At 49.9% G+C, this 25,210-nt stretch overlaps 1 protein-coding gene across 6 annotated transcripts in view; it reads right to left on the bottom strand.

Annotated features, from left to right (window-relative positions):
• The window catches only part of GAS7 (growth arrest specific 7), a 199,355-nt gene that overhangs the window by 54,067 nt on the left and 120,078 nt on the right, over positions 1 to 25,210 (bottom strand). For all 6 annotated transcript variants that reach the window (XM_047707653.1, XM_047707655.1, XM_047707659.1 and 3 more), the window contains exon 3: positions 1,342 to 1,422. In XM_047707653.1, the coding sequence (XP_047563609.1) occupies positions 1,342 to 1,422 (81 nt within the window). The remainder of the gene's footprint in view (positions 1 to 1,341; positions 1,423 to 25,210) is intronic.

Here is a 25,210-nt window from a genome sequence, read left to right as displayed (position 1 = left end):
AGTGGGAGAGCATATCTAGGACCCCTCTCCATGAAAGGCAGCCACTCTCGGGACCCGAGACCTTTCTTCTGATCCAAAGGTTAAAAGTTGCTTGTCCTGGGGCATCTGGGTGGCTCAGTGGGTTAAAACCTCTGCCTTCGGCTCAGGTCATGATCCCAGGGTCATGGGATCGAGCCCCACATTGGGCTCTCTGCTCATCGGGGAGCCTGCTTCCCCTCTCTCTCTCTCTCTCTGCCTGCCTGCCTCTCTGCCTATTTGTAAAATCTTAAAAAAAAAAAAAGTTGCTTGTCCTTTCTTTGCCGGTCTGCACGCACGCACTCACACAGTCAGGCAGTCCCTCATTCGGTCATTATTTTGGCTCTTGCCTTGGTCACCTGTGATGGGCTAGGGAAGCTCCGTAGACCCCTGATGACTTGGGGTCCCATGAAGGTTGTACAGGCTCTCACCACCCTCCACGTGGGCTCCTGCTTCTCCCCTCCTTACCCCACCCCTCCCGTGTGCCTCCCCGCCTCAGTCCAGCTACAGTGGGCAGCCACCAGTTTCAAAGCTGCCAGCGTTTAAATTCCAGGCCACCACCAGGACCACGACTTCCGGGCTTTGCTGCCTGGTTGATGCATAAAGTCCAAAAACCAACAAATGGGGTTCACGCCCCCTGGGACTGTGGGGACATTCGTGAGTTCTCGCAACACTGAAGTCAGCCCGTGTCTGGGAACTGAGGATTCCACAGAAGACAAGGGGGGACAAAGTGTCGACCCTCAGGGATCATACAGTCTAGTATGGGAGTGTCACAGCCAACAGCGTGGGTGTCCTCTGAGGGCTGGGATCCAGATGGGTGGGTCAAGGGCTCTAAATCAACCTGCTCCTGGAAAGGAAGGTCGACCTCAACCACCTCCACTTGATTGCCTTTGCAGACAGAGAACTCACACCCTGCCAGCAATCCCAAGTGCCTTCTAGAACATTCTATTCGAAAGCTACTCTGTAAAAATCTGCCTCTGTTAACTTTTACTCCTTGATGCATTCCGAACAGTGCAGGAAATTCTGCCCCCCCCCCCCCACTTTGGGTACCCAGACCAGCAGACAGTTTACGGCCCTGAGGTCTCACCTCCCCTGGCCATCTTCCTTCCCTAAGCACCTGATAGGGAGGGAGGGTCAGGTTGCTGCTGACACAGCCAGGGACAGCCCACCCTCCTAGCCCTCTAACTTGCTCCCTGGGTTTGGCCAGTAAGATCCCCAGCCAGGTTCCAGACCCCAGAACCCAGAGTCTTGGCTTTTCCAGGGAAGATGGGTCTGTGTGCCCCCCTCCCCACCAACAGTTGCCCCAAAGGAGTGAGTTGACCATACCTGTTGGAGGCAGAGAGCTCCTGTGAGGGCCAGGGCTGGCTGGAATCCCAGGAGAACTGCTGGGACGTTCCCAGGTGGTCTCTGGTCAAAGAAAGAAACACAGTCACTTTGAGAGGCTCATAGGGCAAAATCTCAGAGGGTCACAGAGCAGAGCTAGAAAATGTAGAGACCTGGCCAGCCACCTTCCTGGCCAACCCCTGGGAAGCAGGAGCTGGCTTTCTGCCCCATGTCATCCCCCTTCCTCCTCCCATGACAACACAGTTTCTCTTTACGGGGGGGCACCCTTGGAGACATCCCCCATTGCCCCCTCCAATCCCCCAAGGCTGCCAACTCACACAACTCCACATCTGCCCGGGCATTTCTCCCAAGTGCCCACTGTTACCCGAAACCCCCAAGCCAGAGGAAGGAGCCCTTGCCTGGGGTCTAGACAGAGATGGGGGTGGGGAGTACTCTGTCAAATGGGGGTGATTTCCCAAGTCCTTCCTAGCTCTACAGGCCCACATCTCATCTGAATTACAACCCCTGCGTCACACTGGCCGCTTCTCCCTCCCCAGATGCCCAGCTACACCGGCCAGCCAGGAAAACAACAGCCATGGGCTCGCCCCCCCTCCCCCTGCATCACCCCTGAGAGCAGAGACTTCTTATGAAGTCATCCAGTGATAAAAACAATCCTTTCTCACTCCATATAATTTGACAATGTAGAAAAACACAGAGAAGAGAGCTGTATCCGGGGCTCCTGAGGGGGCTCAGTTGGTTAAGCGCCTGCCTTCAGCTCAGGTCATGATCTTAGGGTCCTGGGATCAAGCCCCGCATCGGGCTTCCTGCTCTGCGGGGTGTCTGCCTCTCCGTCTCCCTCTGCCCTGCCCCCCATGCATGCTGGCTCTCTCTCTCTCAAATAAACAATATCTTGAAAAAAAGAAAGGAAGAAAAAAGTAGTATCCAGAGTTCCACAGCTCAGAAGTCTTCCCTATCAACCCTTTGGTATCTGTTCTGGAACCAAACTGCCTGGGTTGGAATCCCAGCTCTGCCTCTCCCCACCCACGGAACCTCCGCCAAGCTCACTGTCCTCCTGGTTCCTCGGTTTCCTCCTCTGTAAAAGGAGATCGATAGTGGTACCCACTCAAGGCAATCACTGTATTCGTGCCAAACACCCATATAAAGTTATTTTTAGAAAGTCCATTACGTGGACGTGACATTATTTAATAAAAAATTCTATTACTAAAATCCTGATGGTCTCAGAGACTAAAAACAAAAATAAACATAGCTTTTCAATGGCTTCTCTCCATGAGGGTGCCCCGTCAAGAGAAGCAGGTTCCTGCCTCAGCTCTGCCTGTCATTGGCTGTGCAGCCCTGGGAAGTCAGACCACCTCTCTGGTCCTCTGATTCTTCATCTGAAATGAAAGGGTTGGGCTCACTGGTCTTTTTGGCCCCGACACTCCTGCCCTCCAGCTTTGATCAGTGGGCTTAAAAACCTTAAACCCATTGTTTGGGTTTAAGGAGCTTAGGGCTCCAGAACCCGGGGTAGGGAGAGATTAAGGTCCCTTCATGTCCAGAAGTAACCAGAAAAGCAGGCTCACTGGCTTCCCATGGGAGGAGGGGGCGGCAGGTTCACCCAGAGCCCTGCTCTTGCTACAAGTCATACACACAGGGGGACAATCCTTTGCAGGCTCCTCCCCCACCCAGCACACAGAATAACATTGACCTCCCACTGATTCCATTCCCGCACATCTGCTGGTCTTGGAACATGCCTTTGCTGTAGTCCTTCCCTCACCCCCACCACCATCTCTGGATGGCCGAATCAATACTATTCATTAGTCAAGTCTCAACTAAAATGCCTCTTCCACCATGCAGCCTTCCCAGACCGTGTTTCTCCCCCGCTTCCAAATGCGCAAACTTTCTAAAGTCAATGCCCTGTTGCGTCACCCAGATGTCTCCAGCTACAGAGCCTCCTAGCCAAGTCTTGGGGACCATTTCCTCCAACCCTTTTGGTGGCTGATGCCACCAACCTGATTTCAGAGAAGACCCAGCAGCACCTTCTGCCCTCTTGGAGCCTGTGAAAGTCAGCTGGGAGCAGGGCAGCAAACACCTGGAAGGCTGGGTTCCTAGGTCAGCTGGGCTGTCTACGAGGGCACGCCAGCTCTTCTCGGCCAAGATGAAAGCGAATTCTATGTGGGCAGGAGCTGCTTTCATGGGTCCCAAGAGAACTCCACAATGACTCCTGGCGGCAAATGGAGTAACCCCGGAGGGCTGCAGGGAGAAGGGATGCGCAGCATGGAGACAGTGGCATGGCTGAGCTGGTCGGGGTCACTTCCAGGCCCCCCAGAAGCTGGAGCCCCTCCATCCCACAAGAACCACAACTGTCAGGCCAAACTTCATCAGGGCAAGAGAATGGACTGAAGGATTCAGCCCAACCCACCTCCCCATCCTGGCCCTCTCCAGCCAACCCAAAACACAGATCCCCGCAAGCCCGAGACAGGAACGCAGCCAGGCCAGGCCAGGCGGATGTCTGGAGCGAGCCACGGGGACCCTGGCTGAGTGACCTCACCAGCAGCAGGACACGTCATCCCAGAGGACCATACCACCCATGGAGAGGAAGCCATTTCTAAGCCTTTTCCCATAAAAGATTCCCTAATCTGTTTACAGCACGCCAGGCTCCTCCACCAAGCAAAACTGAAACAGCACCTTGGGGCCTGACGGAACCCTGGGTCCTATCCCTGAGGGTTAGAGGGATAGAGGAGGGTTCCAGAAGGTTCCAGAGGGTTCCAGAAACACCCAGACTCCTACTAGGAGAACCATGGCCAGGCACGCCCCAAAGGCTTGGGGCAGGGGGGAGTGCACACAGCAAGGTCAGAACGGAAGAAGTGAGGGTTCCAGAAACACCCAGACTCCTACTAGGAGAACCATGGCCAGGCACGCCCCAAAGGCTTGGGGCGGGGGGGAATGCACACAGCAAGGTCAGAGTGGAAGAAGTGAGACGTGTTCTTGGAGACACTGCCCATCCAACTCAATCCATGAAAAACACATTTTTCCCCAAGGGCAACCCTAACTCATTCTGACTTCCTCCACCCAAACCGGAAAGACACACACACACACACACACACACACACACACACACACAGATCAACCAGCCTGTGGACTGATCAAGCCCAGGGAGGTTGTTCTAGCCATAGACGCTCCAGGCCAGAGAGTTTTAATTTCCCCATCAGTGGACGACAATGACTGCCACGGAGAATAAAACTCCTGGGGGTAAGTATAGCTGAAAGGCGGACAGAGATGTAAGCCTGGGATTCAAAGCACAGAGGGCCCCTCCTTAAAATAATAATGACTGTGATAACGATGCTGATCCTAAGATGGGAAGCAAGGCACCAGTTACTAATCTCACACAGTTACTTCTGGACGGTATTGTCCTTGTTAAGACTAGATCCCGCTTGCCTCAGAAAAAGCGGCTTCCAGTGGGAAAGCCACAAGGAGCCCCTGGATCTCGGCCGTTGGTCCTGGTGACCCGCCTTGCGCAATGTGTCAGCCCTGCCCCTCCCAGTCCCACGCTGACCGCCCCGCCCACTCCGCAACCACCCCCAACTCCTGTGTGGTGGCTCTCTACTGCCCCTGGTGGCTACCAGATGAATTACCAGAGGTACCAGCTACGGGGGAATTGGGCCCTTTTGGGTCCTGGATGGGCTCTGAGATTCCTGCAGTCACCTCCACCTTACCGTTCCCCCAACATTCTTCCTTCTAAATCTCTAATTGTGCTTCTTCATCTCTCTTCTCTCCACTACTTCCAGTCTCCCTTTCCCTTGTTTGGGGGTGGCCCCAACCTTGGCTTCTCTCCTAGACCCCATCTCCCACCCCCCATTTTCCTCACTGGAAGGGTCTGCTAGGTTCTGCTCAGGTTTTCCTAGCCCGATAGCAGCGCTGCTGCTCCCTTCTCCAGCCCCTGCCCCAACCATCCTAGAAGCTAGTCCCCCTACTCCCACCCCGGGGCTGCCCTGGTCTCCTTGGTCACGTCCTGCACCCCAACCAAGAAGGCAGGTCCCAGGAGCATCAGGGGACACCTCCAACCCCTGCACCTTGGCTCTGCCTTAGGCCGGCTGTGCAGAATCTGCAATCAGGCCAGGCTCCACCAAGGGAAGGTACAGCACGCCAGAGCCCAAGTCAGCGCCCGGAGGGTCCTGCTCGTCTCTCCCTTGGGGACCTCAGCAGCAGACACTGGTTCCCTCCCATGTCCCAGTGTTTCCTGTGCCCCTGGCTTTGTAATCATGGCAATTAGGGGTCTCTGGCGACAGGACATTCCCAGCCCCTTCTTATAATTAAATGAAACCTGAACTCCAACCACAGACTCTCCACAGGAAATGAACCACTGCTCTCTGAACACTCATTCCTGCCTGGTCTACCCCAAGTCCCTCCACACCGGGCATCTCCTTCAGGGCCCCCAGAATTACTACAAAATGGGTGCTATAATTTCCATTTCCTTTTAAGATTTTATTTATTTATTTGAGAGAGGGAGCACGAGCCGGGGGGGAGGGGTAACACGCAGAAGGAGAAGCAGGCTCCCCGCTGAGCAGGGAGCCCGGGATCCCAGGACCCCGGGATCATGACCTGAGCCCAAGGCAGACGCTTGACCAGTAAGCCACCCAGGCATCCCCCATTTCCTTTTTCTAAAGAAAGATGCTGAGGCCTCAGTGAGAAGCAGCAGAACTGTGACTCAGTCTGTCAGCAGAGACACCCTCCACCGTGCCAGTGACACCAACACCCCCAAGGCTCTGTGCTGGGGCTCCAGGAGCTACCCCCAAAACAGCACTGTTTTCCTCTCTATGCCACTCTCTGTGTGAGAATCATCCTCTAAATTTAAAGTGTGACTATACTGATTTCACATAAATATCAGAAATCTTTATGACATGGTAAATATTTGCTACAACGTAATAAATTCTATTATTGAATATAACTATACTATACTCAAAGGCCTACTGGCTACTAGCGTCTGGCTGTGTTCCACGCCCCATGGACACTGCAGGAAACAGAACGGGTTAAACACCCTCCTCCCTTGGCATACGTTCTAGTAGTCATCACGCTATTCTATCTAGTTTGGAAATATCGACACATCAAATTTTCCATGAATGAAAATTTAAAATTTTCTGATGGGAGTGGAAGGAGGGTAAGTAAGTGAAACAGATCGGGTTAGACGGAGGTATGTGTTAAAGAATGAAGCAGGGAAAAAGGATAAAAAATAGTACCGACAGGGGTGTAATTGTAGAAGGGTGGCCGAGCAAGGCCTCCCCAGGAAAGGCACATGTGAGTCAAGTTCGGAAAGTACTAATTATCTCTTGCTGCATCAGAAACCACCCCAAACTCAGTAGATGGGATGAACAAGTGTTGATGATGTCACACGGTTCCAGGAGGGGCTTCATGGAGTGGTTCCATGAGGTCCCCGTCAGGGTCTTAGCTGGGACTGTGTCATCTGAAGGCTTGAATGGGGCTGGAGGAGCCACTTCTGAGATGCTGCACTCACACGGATGCAGGTGGGGGCCAAGGTTCCTCGCCACGGGGCCACTCCCATCGTGGCACCGCCATCCCTCTCAGAATGTGTGTGCCGACAGAAAAGGGAGAAGCCACGATGCCTTTCATCACCCAGCCTTAGAAGTGACCCTCCATCACAAGTGCCAGATCACACAGCCCAGTGCTGATAGAATGTGGGAGGGTCTCTCACAGTGGGGTCCTGGACCAGCAGCATGAACATCTCTAGAAATGCAAATCCTCAGGAATCAGCCACTCTGGGGGCACAGCCCATGATGTGAGGGCAGCCGCTGCAGGGTCTGAAGCAGAGAAACGGCATGGTCCAATGGTGGTCGCTATGGCAGGCCCTGCATCCCAGCAGGCTTCCTAGACTCAGCCACCATGCGTCCTCTCAGCACATCTGGTGCCCTAGATGTGTCATCTGTGAATACTGCCTCTCCCTGTCCACCCTGTCAGTCCTCCAGGGACGGAGACAAGCCTGGACCCTTCCAGAACTCCCTCCAGAAGGAGCAGGAGGAGCTGGGGAGTGTGGCATGAGTGGGGCAGGGTCCGTCCAGATGAGGATAGCACCACCACCACCATCACCACCGAGAGCTGGGACACCGGTGGGATCTGGGGATGTCTCACTCGGGAAGGGTCAGGGAAGGGGGTGTTCAGGCGATGACTGCTGCCTCATGCCCTGAGCTCTCGAACCAGACCCTTCCGTGTTGGCTTCAGACCCCATGGGCTGAGAGACAATTCCTGAACTGTCAAGTGACTCCCAGGATGGACAGATTGACCCAAGAGATTCTCATTTAGGAAGCTTCCATGGGGGCTTGCATTACAGCCCCCAGCCCCATTCACACGGCCCGGATCCTCAGCAAACAAAGACACGGGCTTTTTGCAAACAGCCATCTGCGGGCCGTCAGCAGAAATACGTTCTGTGGGCTCCCCTAGGTCTGATCTACCAGCAGGACGGTGACTGAGCCTGGGCGACACCTCTAGTCTGGGGCAGCATGGGAAGACTTCACCCTGGCCACTGGACCCCATAGTCTGCGTCCTGAGCTGTAGCTAGAACTGCATGGCAGGAGCCAAATCTGGGGGCATGGGAGCAGAAGTGGGAAGGTGCTAACTAATGGCCCCCAATGCCCAGGATCCAACAGTTGCGGGCAGCATGCACAAAACTATGACCGGCCCTGGGGAGGCCCCGCCCCCAAGCACTGAGAGTCCCCCTGCTCTGAGGAAGGAGTGACACCAGGACTCTGCTGTTCTGGAAAGGGAAAGAAATGGACTGTACAGCTGCCCCTGATGCTTAAGACACTCCTCAGCCCAGAGCTGCTGTTAGTCACCTAGGAGCTCAGGCATTGGTGTTATAGACACTGAAATCCCAAGTCCACCCCTTAGAACACATCACCCAAAGGGAGAGGGAGGGAAGGGCTCCCTCTGGTCCTAGAATGCCTTCTGCAGCATTTCTGAGCTCTAGGGTTGTCTCTCAGTTAACTAGTGGCGGTCTACCAGCAGCTCCAAGGATCCTTCTAGCAAGCCCAGGGGCACGGGCTCTTAAGGCCGGTTCACAGAGGCTGGTGATACCAATGGGATAAAGAGGTAGCCAGTGGCAGGACCAGCCAGCAGTAGCCACAGGAATTCTAGTGCAGACATGGGGAGTGGGGCGCCTGGAACTCTCTGAGCCTGTTTTTCAAACCCTTGAGGATCCCTGGTGTACCAAGCTCCTTACACAGTTCAGATTCGGGCCAACACCCCAGGAATCCCTGAACTTGGGTTGTGGGGTAATGAGCGTTGATTGCAATATAGGAACAAGTGTCTTGTCATGAGCTAATAGGCAGGGGCTGCTCACGGATATTATGATCTCTCATCTTATGGTCGAGAAAATGCAGGCAGGTCCCAAGACTTTATCAAAACAAAAGCCGGGACCCTCGGGGTCCAGGACATAAGCACAGGCATCTACCTGAGCTCCAATCTTATTTCCCAAACTTGACCACTCATCAAGATCATTGAGACCCCTTGGTAAAAATAGATTCTCAGAGCCGGCCCCCGAAAACTCTAGGGCTGTGTCATATCAACGTATCCCCGTCTCCCGGGTACCACGTATCATAAGCAGTTGGGTGTCTGATGAATGAATGCTGACTCAGATCAAAGTAAGACCGTGAGAATGGAGTTGGGTGAGGTCATACGGCCAACGGCTATTTTTAAAAAATGAGTGTGTGTAGATAAAAGGAAAAACAGAGGGATGGAAAGACAAAGACCAGCAAGAAGAGACGGAGCACCGAGTCCCCCCACATAGCATGAATTACGAATTCCGCAAGGAGTCCAATTTAAAAATGCGATATATACAAGTAGTTTAAAGAAATACGACAGCAGATAACCCCCAGGAACAGATGTTCATTCTCCCTCAAAGTTGGAGGAACCCAACCTAAGATGACAAGACGCTATTTCCTTACTCACCGGACATGATGACATCAGACTGATAACCCCTCGTTATCCGGAAGGATCTGGAGAAACAGGTTGGGGAAGGTCTTGGAAAAGCAGCAGGGAGACAGTGATCAAAACCACAAACACACAGACCCTGCCACCTAACACCAGTCTCAGGCATGCATGATCTAAGCATAAAGAGGTGGTTGGGGGTATCTTTTGTCGGAGGGGGGAGATCTCCAGAGAAACGCTGCAAATGCCCAGGGGGCACCATGCTGCGTAGGAGGGATGCATCTGGGAGTGCTGATGGGGAGGGCACATCCAACACACACTGAAAGTGACCAGCGTACAAAAGAGGAGTATTTTTAATCAGTTGTCTCCAGCTTCGGCTAAGGTTTTATTCGACCAGCTGTACTAGCTGTAGGATGAAGGATGGGGTTTTATGTAATGTGGGGAAGGGTCTTGCTTACTCCCGAAATTTTGAGGCTGTACAAAAGGTTCTCAGATGCATCTTAGAAAGCACAGAAGTCAAAAGTACATGCATGGAACATTGCTAGAAGAATATGCAGGGAGCACTTGATGCTAGCTACTATGTAAGCATCAAACCAAAGAGGACACCCGGGTGCTCAGGCAGTAACAAGTCTGACTCTTGGTTTCGGCTCAGGTCATGGGATCAAGTCCTGCATTGGGCTCCATACTCCACGCAGAGTCTGCTCCAGATTCTCTCCCCACCCCCGACCCTCCCCTGGCTCACGCTTGCTCATTCTCTCTGAAAGAAATTTTATAAAGTAAGTCAAACCAAAGTAAGACAACTATATTTTTACAGCGTACCCCATTCCAATGCCTCACCAAGTACACGGTAATTTCTCACGGAAGAGAGACAACGCTGTGTCAGGTTGGTGTCGGAATGAACTCAAAAAGACAGATAGGAAAAGAAAAACAAGAAACAAGCCAAGCAGATTAGGGTCAAGTGGGGGCTTTTTCAGGGCAACCGTGAAACGCCAAACCAGTCAATAAATGCTGGCAGGACACAAGGCTGATGACCTGAAAGGTATTAAGGTGGCTCTATTTCTCATGCATTTTCTGAAATTACCTTTTTTCTGGCTTAAAAATTTTAAGGGGGAATAAAACAGTCCATGAGAGTACTAAAAGCATACGTTCCCATCTTTTTGCTGGCAAAGGCCTTTCTAAGTGTGACCTCGAAAGGGAAGAATCAGAAAAGCTAAACACTGACTAGACCCTCTGTTAAAAAAAAAAAAAAAATCACCATCAGAATCCTAAAACATCTTTTTTTTTTTTTTTAGGTTTCCTCAAGTATTTTTATAAACATATATTTTTATCCCCAGGGGTACAGGTCTGCGAATCGCCAGGTTTACACACTTCACAGCACTCACCATAGCACTTACCCTCCCCAATATCCATAACCCCACCCCCCTCTCCCAACCCCCCTCCCCCCATCAACCCTCAGATTGTTTTGTGAGATTAAGAGTCACTTATGGTTTGTCTCCCTCCCAATCCCATCTTGTTACATTTATTCTTCTCCTACCCCCTTTACCCCCCATGTTGCATCTCCTCTCCCTCATATCAGGGAGATCATATGATAGTTGTCTTTCTCCGATTGACTTATTTCGCTAAGCATGATACCCTCTAGTTCCATCCACGTCGTCGCAAATGGCAAGATTTCATTTCTTTTGATGGCTGCATAGTATTCCATTGTGTATATTTATCACATCTTCTTTATCCATTTGTCTGTTGATGGACATCTAGGCTCTTCCCATAGTTTGGCTATTGTGGACATTGCTGCTATAAACATTCGGGTGCACGTGCCCCTTCGGATCACTACGTTTGTATCTTTAGGGTAAATACCCAGCAGTGCAATTGCTGGGTCATAGGGTAGTTCTATTTTCAACATTTTGAGGAACCTCCATGCTGCTAAAACATCATTTTTTAAAACAGGACTACTTGTTTCAACCCATCCAGACCCAAGGGTCCAAACGCCAGCACTCTTTCTTGCAGACCCACATCTGGGTGTGTCTATTTGGCCCCTACTGTTTGCACCAGCGAGCAAGGCACAAAGCAGGGCTTGGAAAGACTACATTGACCATCAGTAGCCAGTTTCTCCTAAATGACTGCTAAGAAAAAAATGCAAGCCTGCAGAGAAAAAGAGATATGAACTAACCCAGAGAAACAAGTGGGCCTAAGACATCGTGAGGTCCCAGGAACTGGACCAACAGCTCAGCACCTGATTTCTGGTCCCTTGGCGGGGGCTTCTATGAGATACCCTATATCCTTCTTCTTCTTCTTCTTTTTTTTTTTTAAGATTTTTATTTATTTGAGAGAGAGAGCAGAGCGAGAGAGGGAATGCAAGCAGGGCCAGGGGCAGAGGGAGAAGCAGATTCCCAACTGAGCAGAGCTCGATCCCATCACCTGGGCCAAAGACAGACACTTAACTGCTGAGTCACCAAGGCACCCCTGCCCTATATCCTGCTAATAAATACCCATTTCCACCCCATAAGTGAGTTTGAGTGGGCTTCTGTTTCCACCCACAGACAACCACCAAACTGCATCACCGCATGAACAGTCAACACCAGCCCTGTGGCCCTTAGATCCTGGAATGTTCTTCTGGGATATGCTCCTGGAATGTTCTGGAAAATTCTTCTGTGACCATGCTGAATGGAGGCTTCTTAACACCCCCCGCCAAGGAGAACTCCCATAATCCCTCCACGGAAAAATCACACCCGCTCCACTGTCCAGAAGCTCCTCTTCCCGTTCTGTGTACCTTCCACTCACACACCACCTTTAGGATCCTGTTTTCTGAGAAACTCAGCATCTGTGAATTAGCTGCATTGCTAATCCCGATTTAGAAGACTTTCCAGTAAAAGGTGTGACCGTACGTTTATAAATAATGCTCAAAATCGTGGAGAGTGTTGCTTTTCACAAGACAGGAAACCGTCAGAAAGAGCCATGGTTATTTCGGGGTACAGAAATAAGCCATCCTTGCAGCCACCAAGGCACGTTCCAAGCCTTGCTGGATTCCCGAGGAAGACAATCCAGATCCTGAAGCACAAAGGGCCCCCAAGCCAGCAGTGCAAAACACGGAAGGAAATCCTACACCAAATAAGCTCTTCTCCAACATCAAGAAAGGGCACTCAGGACAGACAGGAGCACACGACATGGGGGAAGAAACAGACAACATCTTAGAGTTGGTGAAATAAGATTCTTCAAGAAACAGCAACAGCAGGTTGAGAAGGAACCTCTCTGCCAAGAGGCCTGCCAGCCTTGTCCACTAAGGAAAATTCTAGAAGGCTACCAATAGGGCCAGCCTTCGAGGTGGGCTGAATGTACAGTAGTGCTTCTCCATCACCAGGGGGGCTGGCACAGACCCCAGGACCCCACTCCCAGAGTTTCTAAATCAGGAGGTCCGGGGTGGGGCCCGAGAAACTGCATTTCCAGGAAGTCCCCAGATGGTGCTTATGCTGGTGCCGGTGCTTGTTCAGAAACTCCACTGTGAGACACACTGGCCTAGAGGGGGCGGGGCGGGGAGAGCCAAGGAAGCGCAGAAGTCTCTCTGCAGAAGCACTTCCTCCTATCTCCATGTGTTGGAGGGAAGGCCATTAAAAGAAATAAGCAAAAATAAAAATAAATTTCTTTTTAAAGATGAAACCATTGAAACAACACCCAGACTCCTCCCGACTCGAAAGCACCCACTGTGCTCGGTATTCCCCCCACAACCAACAGGTGGCGCTGTGAAAAACTACAGCAAATAATGTGGCCCCAGAGACACAGAAAGAGAAAAATGACCCCAGCGGGGGCCAGTGCTCTGAGAGCAACGGAGAAACCACCAGGACCAGTAGGACTGCCCGAATTCAGGTCTCCTCTCTGCCTCTAAAGTCCAGCAGCCAAGAAGATTTTGCATTTGCAGCCCCGCTCGATTTTGCATTTGCACACCTGCTTGCCGGAGCGGGAGGTCACGGGCACGTGCTCTTTGTAGGGGCAGGGACCTGGTGTCCAAAGCACTGTGCGTGCTCCCTGGCCCATTCTGTTCTGCTTCGCAAGGCTCTACCCCTGCTGTCTGCTGCAGACCCGCTCTCACAGCCACCCCACCCCATCAACACACATCATGTTTCTATACCAGCTGCACAAACCAACTGAAGTCTTCACCCAGGGACCGGGAGGATGCGGAGGTGAAGAGGAGGGAGGAGTCCCTCCTTGACTCCCAGCCAGCCACCGTCCTCCCTTCCTGGCAGAGGGGAGGAGGCCCAGCACCCCTGGGTGCTCTTCACCCTCATGTAAACGAGACCAGGGCTCCGATGTGTGTACCTCGGCCCTGGAAGAAATCCCAAAGTTTAGCAATGCTCCAAGATCCCACAAGAGGATTCCTGCAGGAGAAGGGAGGGGACGAGGGGAAATGGGCATCTGAGAAAGCAAGCAGAAGGGGAGTAACCCAGGAGGACAGGCTGGGATCTGGGGAATGAGCAGCTCCCGTCGTCTCCTGCATCTCCGAGGAATTATTTTTAACCTACTTAATAAAAGTAATACAGGTCCTGGGAGGAAAGGCTGCAAAACAGAGAAAAGTCCAAAAAGGAAACAGAAGTCTCCCTGATCCATCATTGGGAAAGAACCACCATGGACTGATACTTCCCCCAAGGTGTGCCATGGAAGTGAGGGGGGCACCCCAACCAGCAGGCATCAGGGATAGAAGCGGGGGTGGTGGCAGGGAGCAGGACCACCTTGCCTGGCCAGTGGAGTCTGTCCCTCGATGGGGGGAAATAACAGAGCTTGAAAGGGCTTTCAAAATCAACCTGACCCGCTCTTGTAGAGAGGGGGAATCCAGACTTGAGGATGATGGGGCTGAGCCAAGGACGGACTGGCCCGGGAGGGGGCAGAGCTGTGGCAGCGACCGCCAGCCTGGTCCTCTCCAGTACACTCAAGCACAGTAATGAGAAGAATCTACAGTATCTGGAAATCAACCGCTTTACGTGCCTCTTTCCTGCGGCTTACATAAAAGCTTTTCTGCACTTCCTTCTGTTGGAGAAACCAGAATTCTGGGACCCAGGGAGCTATTTTAAGCTGGAGCCCACGCCCTGTGTTCACCAAGAGGCTGGCAAAGGCAACAGGAAAAGCAAGCTACCTTTCCGCAGCTGGTGCTTCTTTACCCCCAGGCCAGGCAGGTGTCAGAAACGGAGGGGAGAGATGACAGTTCTCCATGGCCTCCTGGAGGACATGACACCATCAGGTGGCCTGTTAGATGGGGGCCTTGGAAATGTGTTGGTTTTCTGGGGCTGCCCCAAGAAGAAAACACCACCAGCTAGAGAGATAAAACAACAGAACTGTGCTATGTCCCAGTTCTGGGGCCGGGGGTGGGGGGTGGCCAGAAGTCCGAGATCCAGGAGTTGGCAGGGTGGGTTCCTTCTGAGGGCTGTGAGGGAAAGTCTGTTCCACAGTCCATCACCTCGGTCACCCTTGGGCTCAGAGACAATGCCCTCCTTTGGTCTTGACATCATCTTCCCTTATGCGTTTGTCTCTGAGTCCAAAAAACCCTGCTTCGGTGCCAACATCCTCAACCCAAGTGTCCCCAGTCGCCAGAAACCCCTACCTTACGTCCCCGCAATGGCCCCTGAAGGCTTAATGCCTGGGCGTGGGGGTGAGGGGCAGGACCCCCTCCCGCATATTATTCCCAGAGCCCATCCCTGTTCCAGACTGCAAGATCTATTTCCCCTCTCCCCCATTATCGGAGCTAGCGCTTCTTGGGCTAATGGTGTCCTTGGGCAAGCAGACAGGCATTAGCTAGAGCTGGCAAGACAGCAGGAGATTCATGCAATGACAATGATCGGGGGGCTGCCACGTGCGAGGATGAGATCCTTCCAGTGCGGGGTCTCAGTGCCCCCGTGCCCAGCCCTGAATGCTGCTCCCAAGGAGCAGCATACAGTAAACACATGTGTCTTGCATGACTAACTTCTCCCCCTGTTCTCCCACGCCTCTTGGTTGAGCACTGCCTACTTTGGAATCTGACTCGGCCTGAAATAACAAAAAAGCTGTTACCCCACTCCAAGATCTCCCCTCCCATATTACAGATCCAATCACTGGGAAACCACGCCAGCTTTACAACCCGAGGCACGTTCCCAAACCGTGATGGGTGAGGAGCATTTGGTGTTGCGACTCCTGGTTTCACAGAATCTTTGAGCTGGAAAGGACCTTCGGAGAGATCTATATGAGCAGGAAAAGTAAACGGACTCCAGCCCACAAGGAAAGTCCCCTTTAACAATCTCCTCTCCACTTTAGGAAGCATTCAGTCTTTGCAAATATGTAGCCATTTGCATTGTGTTCGCCCACACCGCCCCTTCAAGAAGCCATCCAAGTGGATAATTAGAGCTGAGCACAGACAAGGCATTTAACAAACACTTGTTGCTTGATAATCAATTCATGCCATCCTTGCCCACTCACTGATCAGTAATGCCTCCTGCAGATGCTTTCCATTTTTGCAAAGAATTCCACCGACGGACTCCATGGGCCCTCACCCTTTAGACAGCTACCTGGTTGCCCCTGTCCAGACCCCATCTTCCTGCTGCAGCCATGGGCTCCCATGGTCCCAGACACACACACACACACGCCAGCCTTACAGCACCCCAGAAAAGCAATGCTTCCCACCCTAAAAGTCAGGTGCACAGAACACCTGTGGGAACAAGGCTGAGTGTGAGATGGCCTGGTAGATCCTCGCTGAAACAGATGCTCCATCACTGTATACCAGCCAGGCATTTCTCCTTGGATTCCTCTCTTCCCCGGTCCCCTTTCTTTTCTTTCTTTCTTTTTTTTTTTTTTAAAGATTTTATTTATTTATTTGACAGAGAGAGAGATCACAAGCAGGCAGAGAGGCAGGCAGAGAGAGAGGGGGAAGCAGGCTCTCTGCTGAGCAGAGAGCCCGATGCAGGGCTCGATCCCAGGACCCCGAAATCATGACCCGAACCAAAGGCAGAGGCTTAACCCGCTGAGCCACCCAGGTACCCCCGATCCCCTATCTTAATCTCTGGCTCCCAAGAGCATTTATAACCTAGCTTCCCAACTCGGTGCCTCATCCCATCTCCCTTTAGTACCTGGATACAAAACCACAAGGCTCTCTCTGAACATGGGCCAAAACTCCTGACACCCACGGGAACCGGGTGCGTAAAATGCACACGTGAAGCTAATGGAGTGTAAGAAAAGTCAGGGGCAATGGCATCACCCAGGCCCGGGCCCGACATGGCCACACTTCATGATTCTCCAAGAGAAGACAAGTCACTGGATGTTCATGGAATTCTTTCCGATTTCTGATTTCCGTCCAGCAGGTGACCTCCGCTATGTCTGCATCTCTTCAGGACAGCTCAGCAGGATCTGGAAGGTTCTGCTCCTGCCCTGACCAGCACACACAGAGGCATGATAACACCACATCCTCCAGATTCAGTCATCATGAATCAGGACTGTATTTTAAAGAATTCAGCCAAGCAAACATTATGCCTTACGGGGACACAACTCACACCAATCTTGTACTTTTTTTGGCCTTTAATGATAGAATATTAGTGAAGCGAATGACTGGTGGAGATCCTGCCAACCAAAGACAGTTGGGTTGACCTGCTTTGGACAGATGAGCTGCTGAACCCTGCTAAGTCACAGGGTGTGGGGAGGGGACAGAGTAAGCCTATATTGGCACTCGCTTCCTAACCAAAGTGAAGGCAAGTCTGGGAGTCCCAGTCTACCAACCTCCAGAGAAGAACAACACGGAAGTGGAAATCTTACGACTTCTCGCCATATCCAAGGCCTGAACTATTTCACTAGCTCTAAGTTACCCAAAGACAAGGATGGTGTTCGTTTCAACCAGATGTCCGAGAGCTCTACAGAATGGGAGAATGAAAAGAGTGTAAGCCCCAAATGCTGACTGAACTGTAGCTAGGAGGAAAGTTGAAATGAGAGGCCACAGGTTTTTTTTTTAAAACAATTTATTATTTATCTGACAGAGAGAGACACAGCAAGAGAGGGAACACAAGCAGGGGGAGTGGGAGAGGGAGAAGCAGGCTTCCTGCTGAGCCGGGGGCCTGATGTGGGGCTCTATCCCAGGACCCTGGGACCATGACCTGAGCCAAAGGCAGAGGCTTAACTGACTGAGCCACTCAGCGTCCCCACAGTTTTTTTTTGTTTTTTTGTTTTTTTTTTTTTTAATGCCTAAAATGCTGAGGTACCTGGGTAGCTCAGTCCATTAAGCATCTGCCTTTGGCTCAGGTCTCGATCCCGGGGTCCCCCGTCTCCAGCTCCCAGCTCAGCAAGGGAGCCTGATTCTCCCTCTCCTTCTGTCCCTCCCCCCTGCTCATGTGCTCTCTCTCTCTCTGTGAAATAAATAAAATCTTTAAAAATAAAAAGGCAAAAATGCTGAGATTTAAAAAAAATTTTCTTGAGCTTTTGACTCAAAAGCTTTGAAATGAAAAGCTCTGCCACGATATCCTGTTTTATAACAGGATCAGAAGAAAGACGAGAAAACCTCCACGAGTCAGTTACCTTGACAACACTGAAGGATGTATAAACGTTCGCCAGGTTGAAGGGTCTTCCTCCAGTTTTGTGCTCAATCTGTATGTTGTCACCGTAAAAATGACAGATCTGTCTTTAAAGAGTTCCTCCTCGAGATTCTACCTTAACGATAGTAGTTTATGGTGATACAGCTTCTAACCTTGGGACTCTAATACATGTTTACTTGTTTGAAGAAAACTGTATTCTTTCGCTTTATCTCGGTAAAAGAAAATGGGATTTAAATTTACTCTTCAACTTCATAATATCTGACCCACTGACAATGCCCTCATCAATTTATTGTCTCCTTGCAAGTCTAAAAAAAGGTGGTAACCATTAGAAAATACTTAAACATAGAAAGCAGACCTTCTCACTCTTTCTAAAATAACAGATTTGGAGCCATTAGGTCTGTGATATCTTTTAACAAACTCCCTAGGTGCTTCTAATGCCCACCGAGGTTTGGGAATCAGGCAGAAGGAATCCCCAACTAAGACATCACACGACTGTCTTCACTGTGATATAATTTGCATACCATAAAATTCCCTCTAAAAGCACATAATGAGTGGTTTTTAGCCTATTCACATAATTACACAAATATCACCAACTACCTAAATTTAGAACATTTTCATCATCTCAAAATGAAAGGCCATACCCGTTAGGAGCCACTACCACTCCCCCCCCCCGCCCCGCGCTGCCCCCCGTTCCTGGAAACCAAAAATCTACTTTCTGTGTCTCTGGCTTTTTTGCCTGTTCTGGGTATCTCGTGTAAATGGAGCCATACAGTATGTGGTTTTATGCATCTGGCTTCTTGCACTTTGCATGATATTTTCAAAGTAATCCTTATCGAGGTAAGTATCTGCTTGTACTTTGCTCCTCTTTATGCCTCAGTGATCTCCCACTGTAGGGTCCAGCGTATTATTGTTCATCTACTTATGATGCAATAGACACTTGGGTTGTTTCTGGACACCACGAAGAACATCACTACAAACATTCACGTATAGGTTTTCATGTGCAGGTTTAAAATTCTCTTGGGTATGTATCTAGGAGTGGAATTGCTGGGTCCAACCCACACTTTCCCTTCTAGCTCCACTTCCGTATCTGAACGATTTGCTGCTCACTGGCGACCCCACCAAACAGCCTACACTGTTGATCGGTAAGCAGCCTTTTCAGAGTAACTCAACTTCCAAGAATACAACAAACAATAAATTCCTTTTGTCTCCTTGGTCTTTTTTATTTTTATGGGTCTTCCATGTACTGCCAACATGCATGACTCCCTTGGTATCTGCCAAAATTCCAAGAGATTGCCAGTTTTGAGAACAGCGGAGGTACGAGGAATGTGTCGTGCATGTAAGTGTGACCTTAACGTTGCAAATTAAAATGGATTCTCTTCAAGAAAACAACGAAACCCACATAGGAGCAGATGAATAGTAAGCATGGAGGTCTAACAGCTTTGCACCAGAGTCTGTTAAATAAAAATTAATAAAGCCAAAATAAGAAACACGTATGAACACACACACAGACACGTATGCCGAGCTACCTCAATCAACTAACTGTGCCAAACAAAAGCATCTTTCTTGTCTCACATTTGTTCAACACAGATGGGCAGAAAAAACCAGATAGACGCTTCTGAGCGTAGAAGTTTCTCAGGGCAACCTTTATCAACAGGGAATTACTAGGGCCGTTCTATCCAGGGAGCTGGAAAAGTATCCAATTATTTGGAACAAAGAAAAGCTCAAAGAATGCTTTAGAAAGTGTTCTACTGGAAAACTTATCCAGCAACTCACATTAGCTCCTGGTGTAATAAAGTTAAATGGAAATCTACTCGTTTAAAGAAAAATTAAAACAAGAAATCAAGAGAAGTACCGGCTATTTGGCAAATGACTTCAAAAGCTGAAATCCTAGTGTACTCCTTCCTCCAAGCTTCATTCATAAACATAATAAAACCTTTATACATATGGATGCTTTATCAAAAGTGCTGAAAAACAGCTGCCAGTTCCCCTGGGTTTCAGTTGAGGGTCTAAGAAGATATTTGTGTTTTCCTTAAAAATAAATGTCATTTGGGATTTTTTTTCCCCTGCTAATTCGTGAATTCAGTTATCCTTATTGCAAATTCCCCCATGCCCATTCTCCTGAGTACTGAGGCAATGAAAAAAAAAGTACAGAAAGATGGGATCCAGGCATAGCCTAGTCTATAAATAAGCCAGGTAACTTGGATTAAGATCCTGTACCATGTCATAGGGGGGACAGGTCAGCACTCCACTTCCTCTATTTGTTAAACCAGAGATCATCCAACTTTTCCTTTCAAGGGCCAGACAGTAAATACTCTGGCTTTGTGACCACCTTGTCCTGTCTCTACTCTGCCATCATAGTGAGAAAGCAGCCTTAGACAACAGGCAAACAAAAGAGCATGGCTGTGTTCAATAAAACTTTATTGACAAAAATAGGTTGCAGGATGAATTTGGCCCTATGGCCGTGTTCAATAAAACTTTATTGACAAAAATTGGTGGCGAGCTGAATTTGACCCCAGGGCCCTAGTTTGCTGACCTCTATGTGGGATGACTTGGAAGGTCCTCCCTAGGAGTAAAAGTCATTGGCCAATGAAACTCTGTAAACACTTGAGTCATCACAATTTGACACAACAAGAGTTACACGTGCACCACAAACTCAGTGCTTTAGGAATCCACGCACTGGGACAAAGACCTTGGGCTCCTCCTCACGTTCCCATCAACTGCGTCCTTGTATTTTGGTTGATGTCTCACTCATCCTCCACTGACCATCCAACCTAGGGCTTGGATGGAGCATCACTCTGGGTTGCTGGAGTCAGGCTTTCTGGGGGCCAGATGATAAAACCCAAAAGGGTGGAAGAAATAGCTCTCCAAGTGGGAGAAGCTTGGTCAAAGGGAAATAGGAGATGAGAGGGAGGTGAGCAGATCAGACATGTTGGCTCTCCCATGGCCTACTCAAAGGCATGGCTCTTCTCTGTAACCCTTCCAGAGAAGTGAACACACTTGCTAGGTGAGACCCACACAGACCTGTTGCAGCTCTCTGCAATTCACTATTAACACTAGCCAGCATCATGTGACATCCTCCGTCTCTCACCCGCTCTCACTGCTCTGGGCTTATACAGCCTAAATAAAGTATTAATGCTTAATCCTTGCCTCAGGCTCTGCTTTCTAAAGAAGCAGAACTGAGACATCCCCCTCAAGTGATCTTCTTCCTTTAGAAACGAAAAACATAAATAAATGAAGCTACTGGATTTAAAGTGTACCAAAACTAATACGTAAGGGATAAAATATGACTCATACATTACACAAAACTAACCTTGGCCTTCATTACTGGCTTGAAATACCCCTTCAACGTCCAAATGGTAAAATATATCCTAGGGGCACCTGGGTGGCTCAGTCAGTTAAGCATCTGCCTTCCGCTCAGGTCATGATCCCAGGGTCCTGAGATCGAGTCCCACATCGGGCTCCTTGCTTAGCAGGGAGCCTGCTTCTCCCTCTCCTGCTCCCCACAACTTGTGTTGAATCTCTCTCCCTCTTTCTTTCAAATGAAGTCTTTAAAAATAAATAAGTAAATAAATAAAATAAATCCTAAGTGGTATCTAAAGTCAGCATCTCTCCAAAAAAGAGGACCTGAATACCTATGACCATTTCACCACTAAGTGATCACATGTGCATTTCTGGCCTTCCAGTTATCGATGGAACTAAACAACACTGAGCACCATCTTTTGAAATGCAATTACCTATTGTGCAAATAAGAGGTCCCCCCTTAACACTAACTTAGGTCCCTGAAAACGGTAGGATATTAGCGATAGCTCAATATCCAGAAACTAGACACAAACCCATCTTTGGCAATAGCCAAGTTTTGGTAGGAATATAGCACAAGCCTGTCCTGATACCAGAACCCCTGGGGCTCCTGGGCCCCAAGCTCAGGGTCCCCTTGCATGACAAAACACCCTGGAGGGATATAACCATGGGGAGATAAGGAGAGTTGGGGACTTCCCAGAGTCTCTTAAAGCCTGCTTTCATGGCCTTGCTGAGTTTACACAAAAACAACAGCACTATTGCATTAACTTACCCACTGGAACTTCCTGTTAGCCATCTGGCCGAATACTATTTAATCTTTTCTCCTCTGCCTTTGGTGATATTGCCTTACTTCTGGATTCTTATCTCTGACAATTATTTCAAAGTCTCCTTCACCCCTCCCTGAAATGCTTTCCTGTAGGGCTCTCTCTTGCATGATCGTCATGGGTGATCTCCTGCGTTTCAAGGTCTTGTTTCTCCGCTGATGAAATGAAGAATTCTGGGCTGCCATGTGTGGTTGTATAGGTTGGTCACGGCACAATGGTGCCAGGCCAAGGGGGCAAATAGGGGTGAAATCCATTCTGCTCTCTGTGTGCCAAGCCAGGCACCCACAGGACTCCCCAGATTCTCATCTCTAGCTCAGGTGTCCCCTTAGTCATAGACATCTGGTCCAAGCAAGGCTGGCCACCTCTCCCTGAATATCCTCCAAGGAACCACACATGGAACATGGATCCATCTCGCTGCCTCCAAACTCTTCCTCCCTCGCATCTCTGGCTCTCAGCGCGGGGCTCCATAACACAAAGCAGAAAGCTCAGGAGAACCTGAGCATTCTCCTTCCCCGACCCGCCGTCTCCTGTCTGACAGACTCCATCCCCTCCTCCCCAGCCACAGCTGTGCATGAGGAGCTGACCTCATTACTTCTCTTCTCATTTCATCTGCCCAGCCCATGCCTACCAGTCCCTAAATCCTTCACTCTGCTGCAAAAGCAATCTTGCCACAGTATTTTGCTCATGTCAGGCCACTACTTTGATTCCTTTCAGAGCTTTCCACTGCCAGAGGACAAAGTCCCGACTCCTTAGAGTGCCTCGTGGGGTCACCCGTGGGTCAGATCTCTAACTCCCTCTCACCGTTTTGCTCCTTGCTCTCGCCGAACATGTCACTGTTCCCTTGCTGTCTGGCCTTTGCTGCACAGGAACCTCTATGTGGAATCCCTGAGTCAAGGGCCCCTCTTCCAAGATGTGTCTGACACACAGTAAAGCTGCTGGCCCTCTTCTTCGAGCCCCCAGATGTCCACACTAACACCCACAATGCTTGCTGGCATCTGGGTTTCTCAGACTCCTCCAGGACGACAGTGTTCCAAGACCAAGCCGGTCTCCCATTTGACTTTGTGCCCCTACAGCCCGGCACAGTGGCCAGCACTGAGACCATCCCCATCCAAAAAATCCTAAACGGATCTAAAAATAAGCAGATTAGCCAGAGCAAGGTACTACAAGTGTAACCTGGGCTTTAAACTAGTTATATTTGTATGTGGTATAGAAACAGGGACAGAACATTAACGGTGCCCAAGCACTGTGTGAAGAGACCAGGGATTAAGGGACATGAGAAGCATCTGGAAGAGAGGGAGACGGACAGGAAGACGGAGAGGAGTGATGCGCGGCGGCTGGAGCAGGGTGCACGGCCTTGGCCTGGGTCGCAGGACAGGGGAGGCCCCAGAGGTGGAGTGGAAAGGAAGGTGGATATGGCTAGCCCAGCCAGGTGGAGACACATACGCATATGATCCCAGGAGTCAGGAGGTCACAGAGGCACGGCATGAGGACAGCAAGTACCTGCTCTAATAGGTACTTCCCTGCCCAAATGGGGTCAGGTCCAAAAATGTAAACAGCAGCCCACAGCCAGCCATGCAAAACGGGTCTAAGAAAGCTATCCAGGGGAGAGTCAGAAAGACAGCCCTTAGGCTAAGGAACAAAATCTTTAATATTTGGGGTCTGCACGATCCTTCCTAGCACTGACTTGCTTCGGAAAGGCATTTCCCATCCCCAACCCCTTCCTCAGGCCTCCTCATCTTAGCTGCAGGGTGTCCCCTCCTCCAAGAAGCCTTCCTTGATCTCCCCGGGGTTTTCCAGGAACACACTATCAAAACACCCGGGACTTCTCCTTCACAACCCTGCTCATAAGGGTAATCAAATACATACTCATTTAAAATCTGCTTCCAAAGTGAGGAAGATAAGCTCTTTGAGGGAAGGGGCACTTCTCTATCATTATTATAATATCCCCAGCATCCAAAAGTCTACCCAGGACTTGGGTGAGGCCCAGTAAGTGTCTGTTTAATGAACAAATCAATTAATCCAACAGATAAGGATGAATCAGTAAGTGAATAAAAGTTCCCTGTATCTAGAACATAGGACCAAGGGAGCCAGGATGATTGTGAGCGTATTGGAGAGGGTGGGGAAGTGAAAGGAGGGCCAGTCCTACCAGAGATAACAGAGATCCCAGAGTAGGAGTCAGTAGCTTGAGGGCCCCTCTGCACCCGTGAACTCCTGAATTAAGATCCTCTTAAGTGCTTGAAAAAGAAGGGGGTGCCCAGGCAGCTCAGTTGATTAAGCCTCTGCCTTCGGCTCAGGTCACGGTCCCAGGGTCCTGGGATCCAGCCCTGTAGTTGGGCTCTCTGCACAACGAGAAGTCTGCTTCTCCCTCACCTCTCCCCCTCCCTCCCCTGGCGTGTGTTCTCCCCCCGCCCCCCTCTCTCATGCTCTCTCAAATAAATAAATAAAATCTTTTAAAAAAAAGTCCTTGAAAAAGAATCAAAAGAATGTTTCGTAACATGCAAAACCAGGGATTTTTACTTTTTTTTTTGTACACATTGATTTTTTTAACCAAGAATATACCACTCTCTAATTAATAAAATACATACTCATTTAAAATCTGCTTCCAATGTGAGGAAGATAAGCTCTTTGAGGGAAGGGATGCTTCTCTATCATTATTATAATATCCCCAGCATCCAATAAAATAAATAAAATCTTAAAAAAAAAGAATCAAAAGAATAATGTTTTGTAACATACAAAACCAGGGATTTTTACTTCTTTTTTTATATACATTGAGTTTTTTTTAACCAAGAATAATTTAAAAAAAAAATAAAGACAAAAATGCAGATTTTAGAAAACCTCCTTTACCACTCCAGCCCCTTTGCAACAGAGTGGCTAATTCCGGATGAGAAGGGGCCCAAAGCCTTGCTGATCTCAGGATCATATGGTCCAATTTCTGCATTTCACAGATGGGAGCTGTGCCTATAGACACTTTGCCTCCGAAACTTCAAAGTCCGGTAACAATGCAAAGCTACTTGTGTGTTTGTTTTGAGGAAGTTTAAGATGCGAATGACCAGAAATAGTCCCACTTCCCTTTTCCTAGAAACCCCAGTTACCTCTTTGGCAGAAACACGCCCCTCGAGCCTCAGGGGACGGGAACGAGCCAGCCACCCCGAGGGGGCAGCTGCCGGCTGCTTTCCGGGCCATTCCCTCTAAGGAGCAGCTGGCCCTCCAGGTGGACACCCCCGGGGTGCAGGCCTGTCATCATCAGCCCCACTTATGGTCCCCCTGGGTAGGCAGAGGTGACCGTTA

The sequence above is a fragment of the Lutra lutra genome, chromosome 16 (genome assembly GCF_902655055.1).
Source record: "Lutra lutra chromosome 16, mLutLut1.2, whole genome shotgun sequence".
NCBI lineage: Eukaryota > Metazoa > Chordata > Mammalia > Carnivora > Mustelidae > Lutra > Lutra lutra.
Note: the sequence above shows the minus strand (reverse complement) of the source record. Positions and strands in the feature narration are given on the sequence as shown.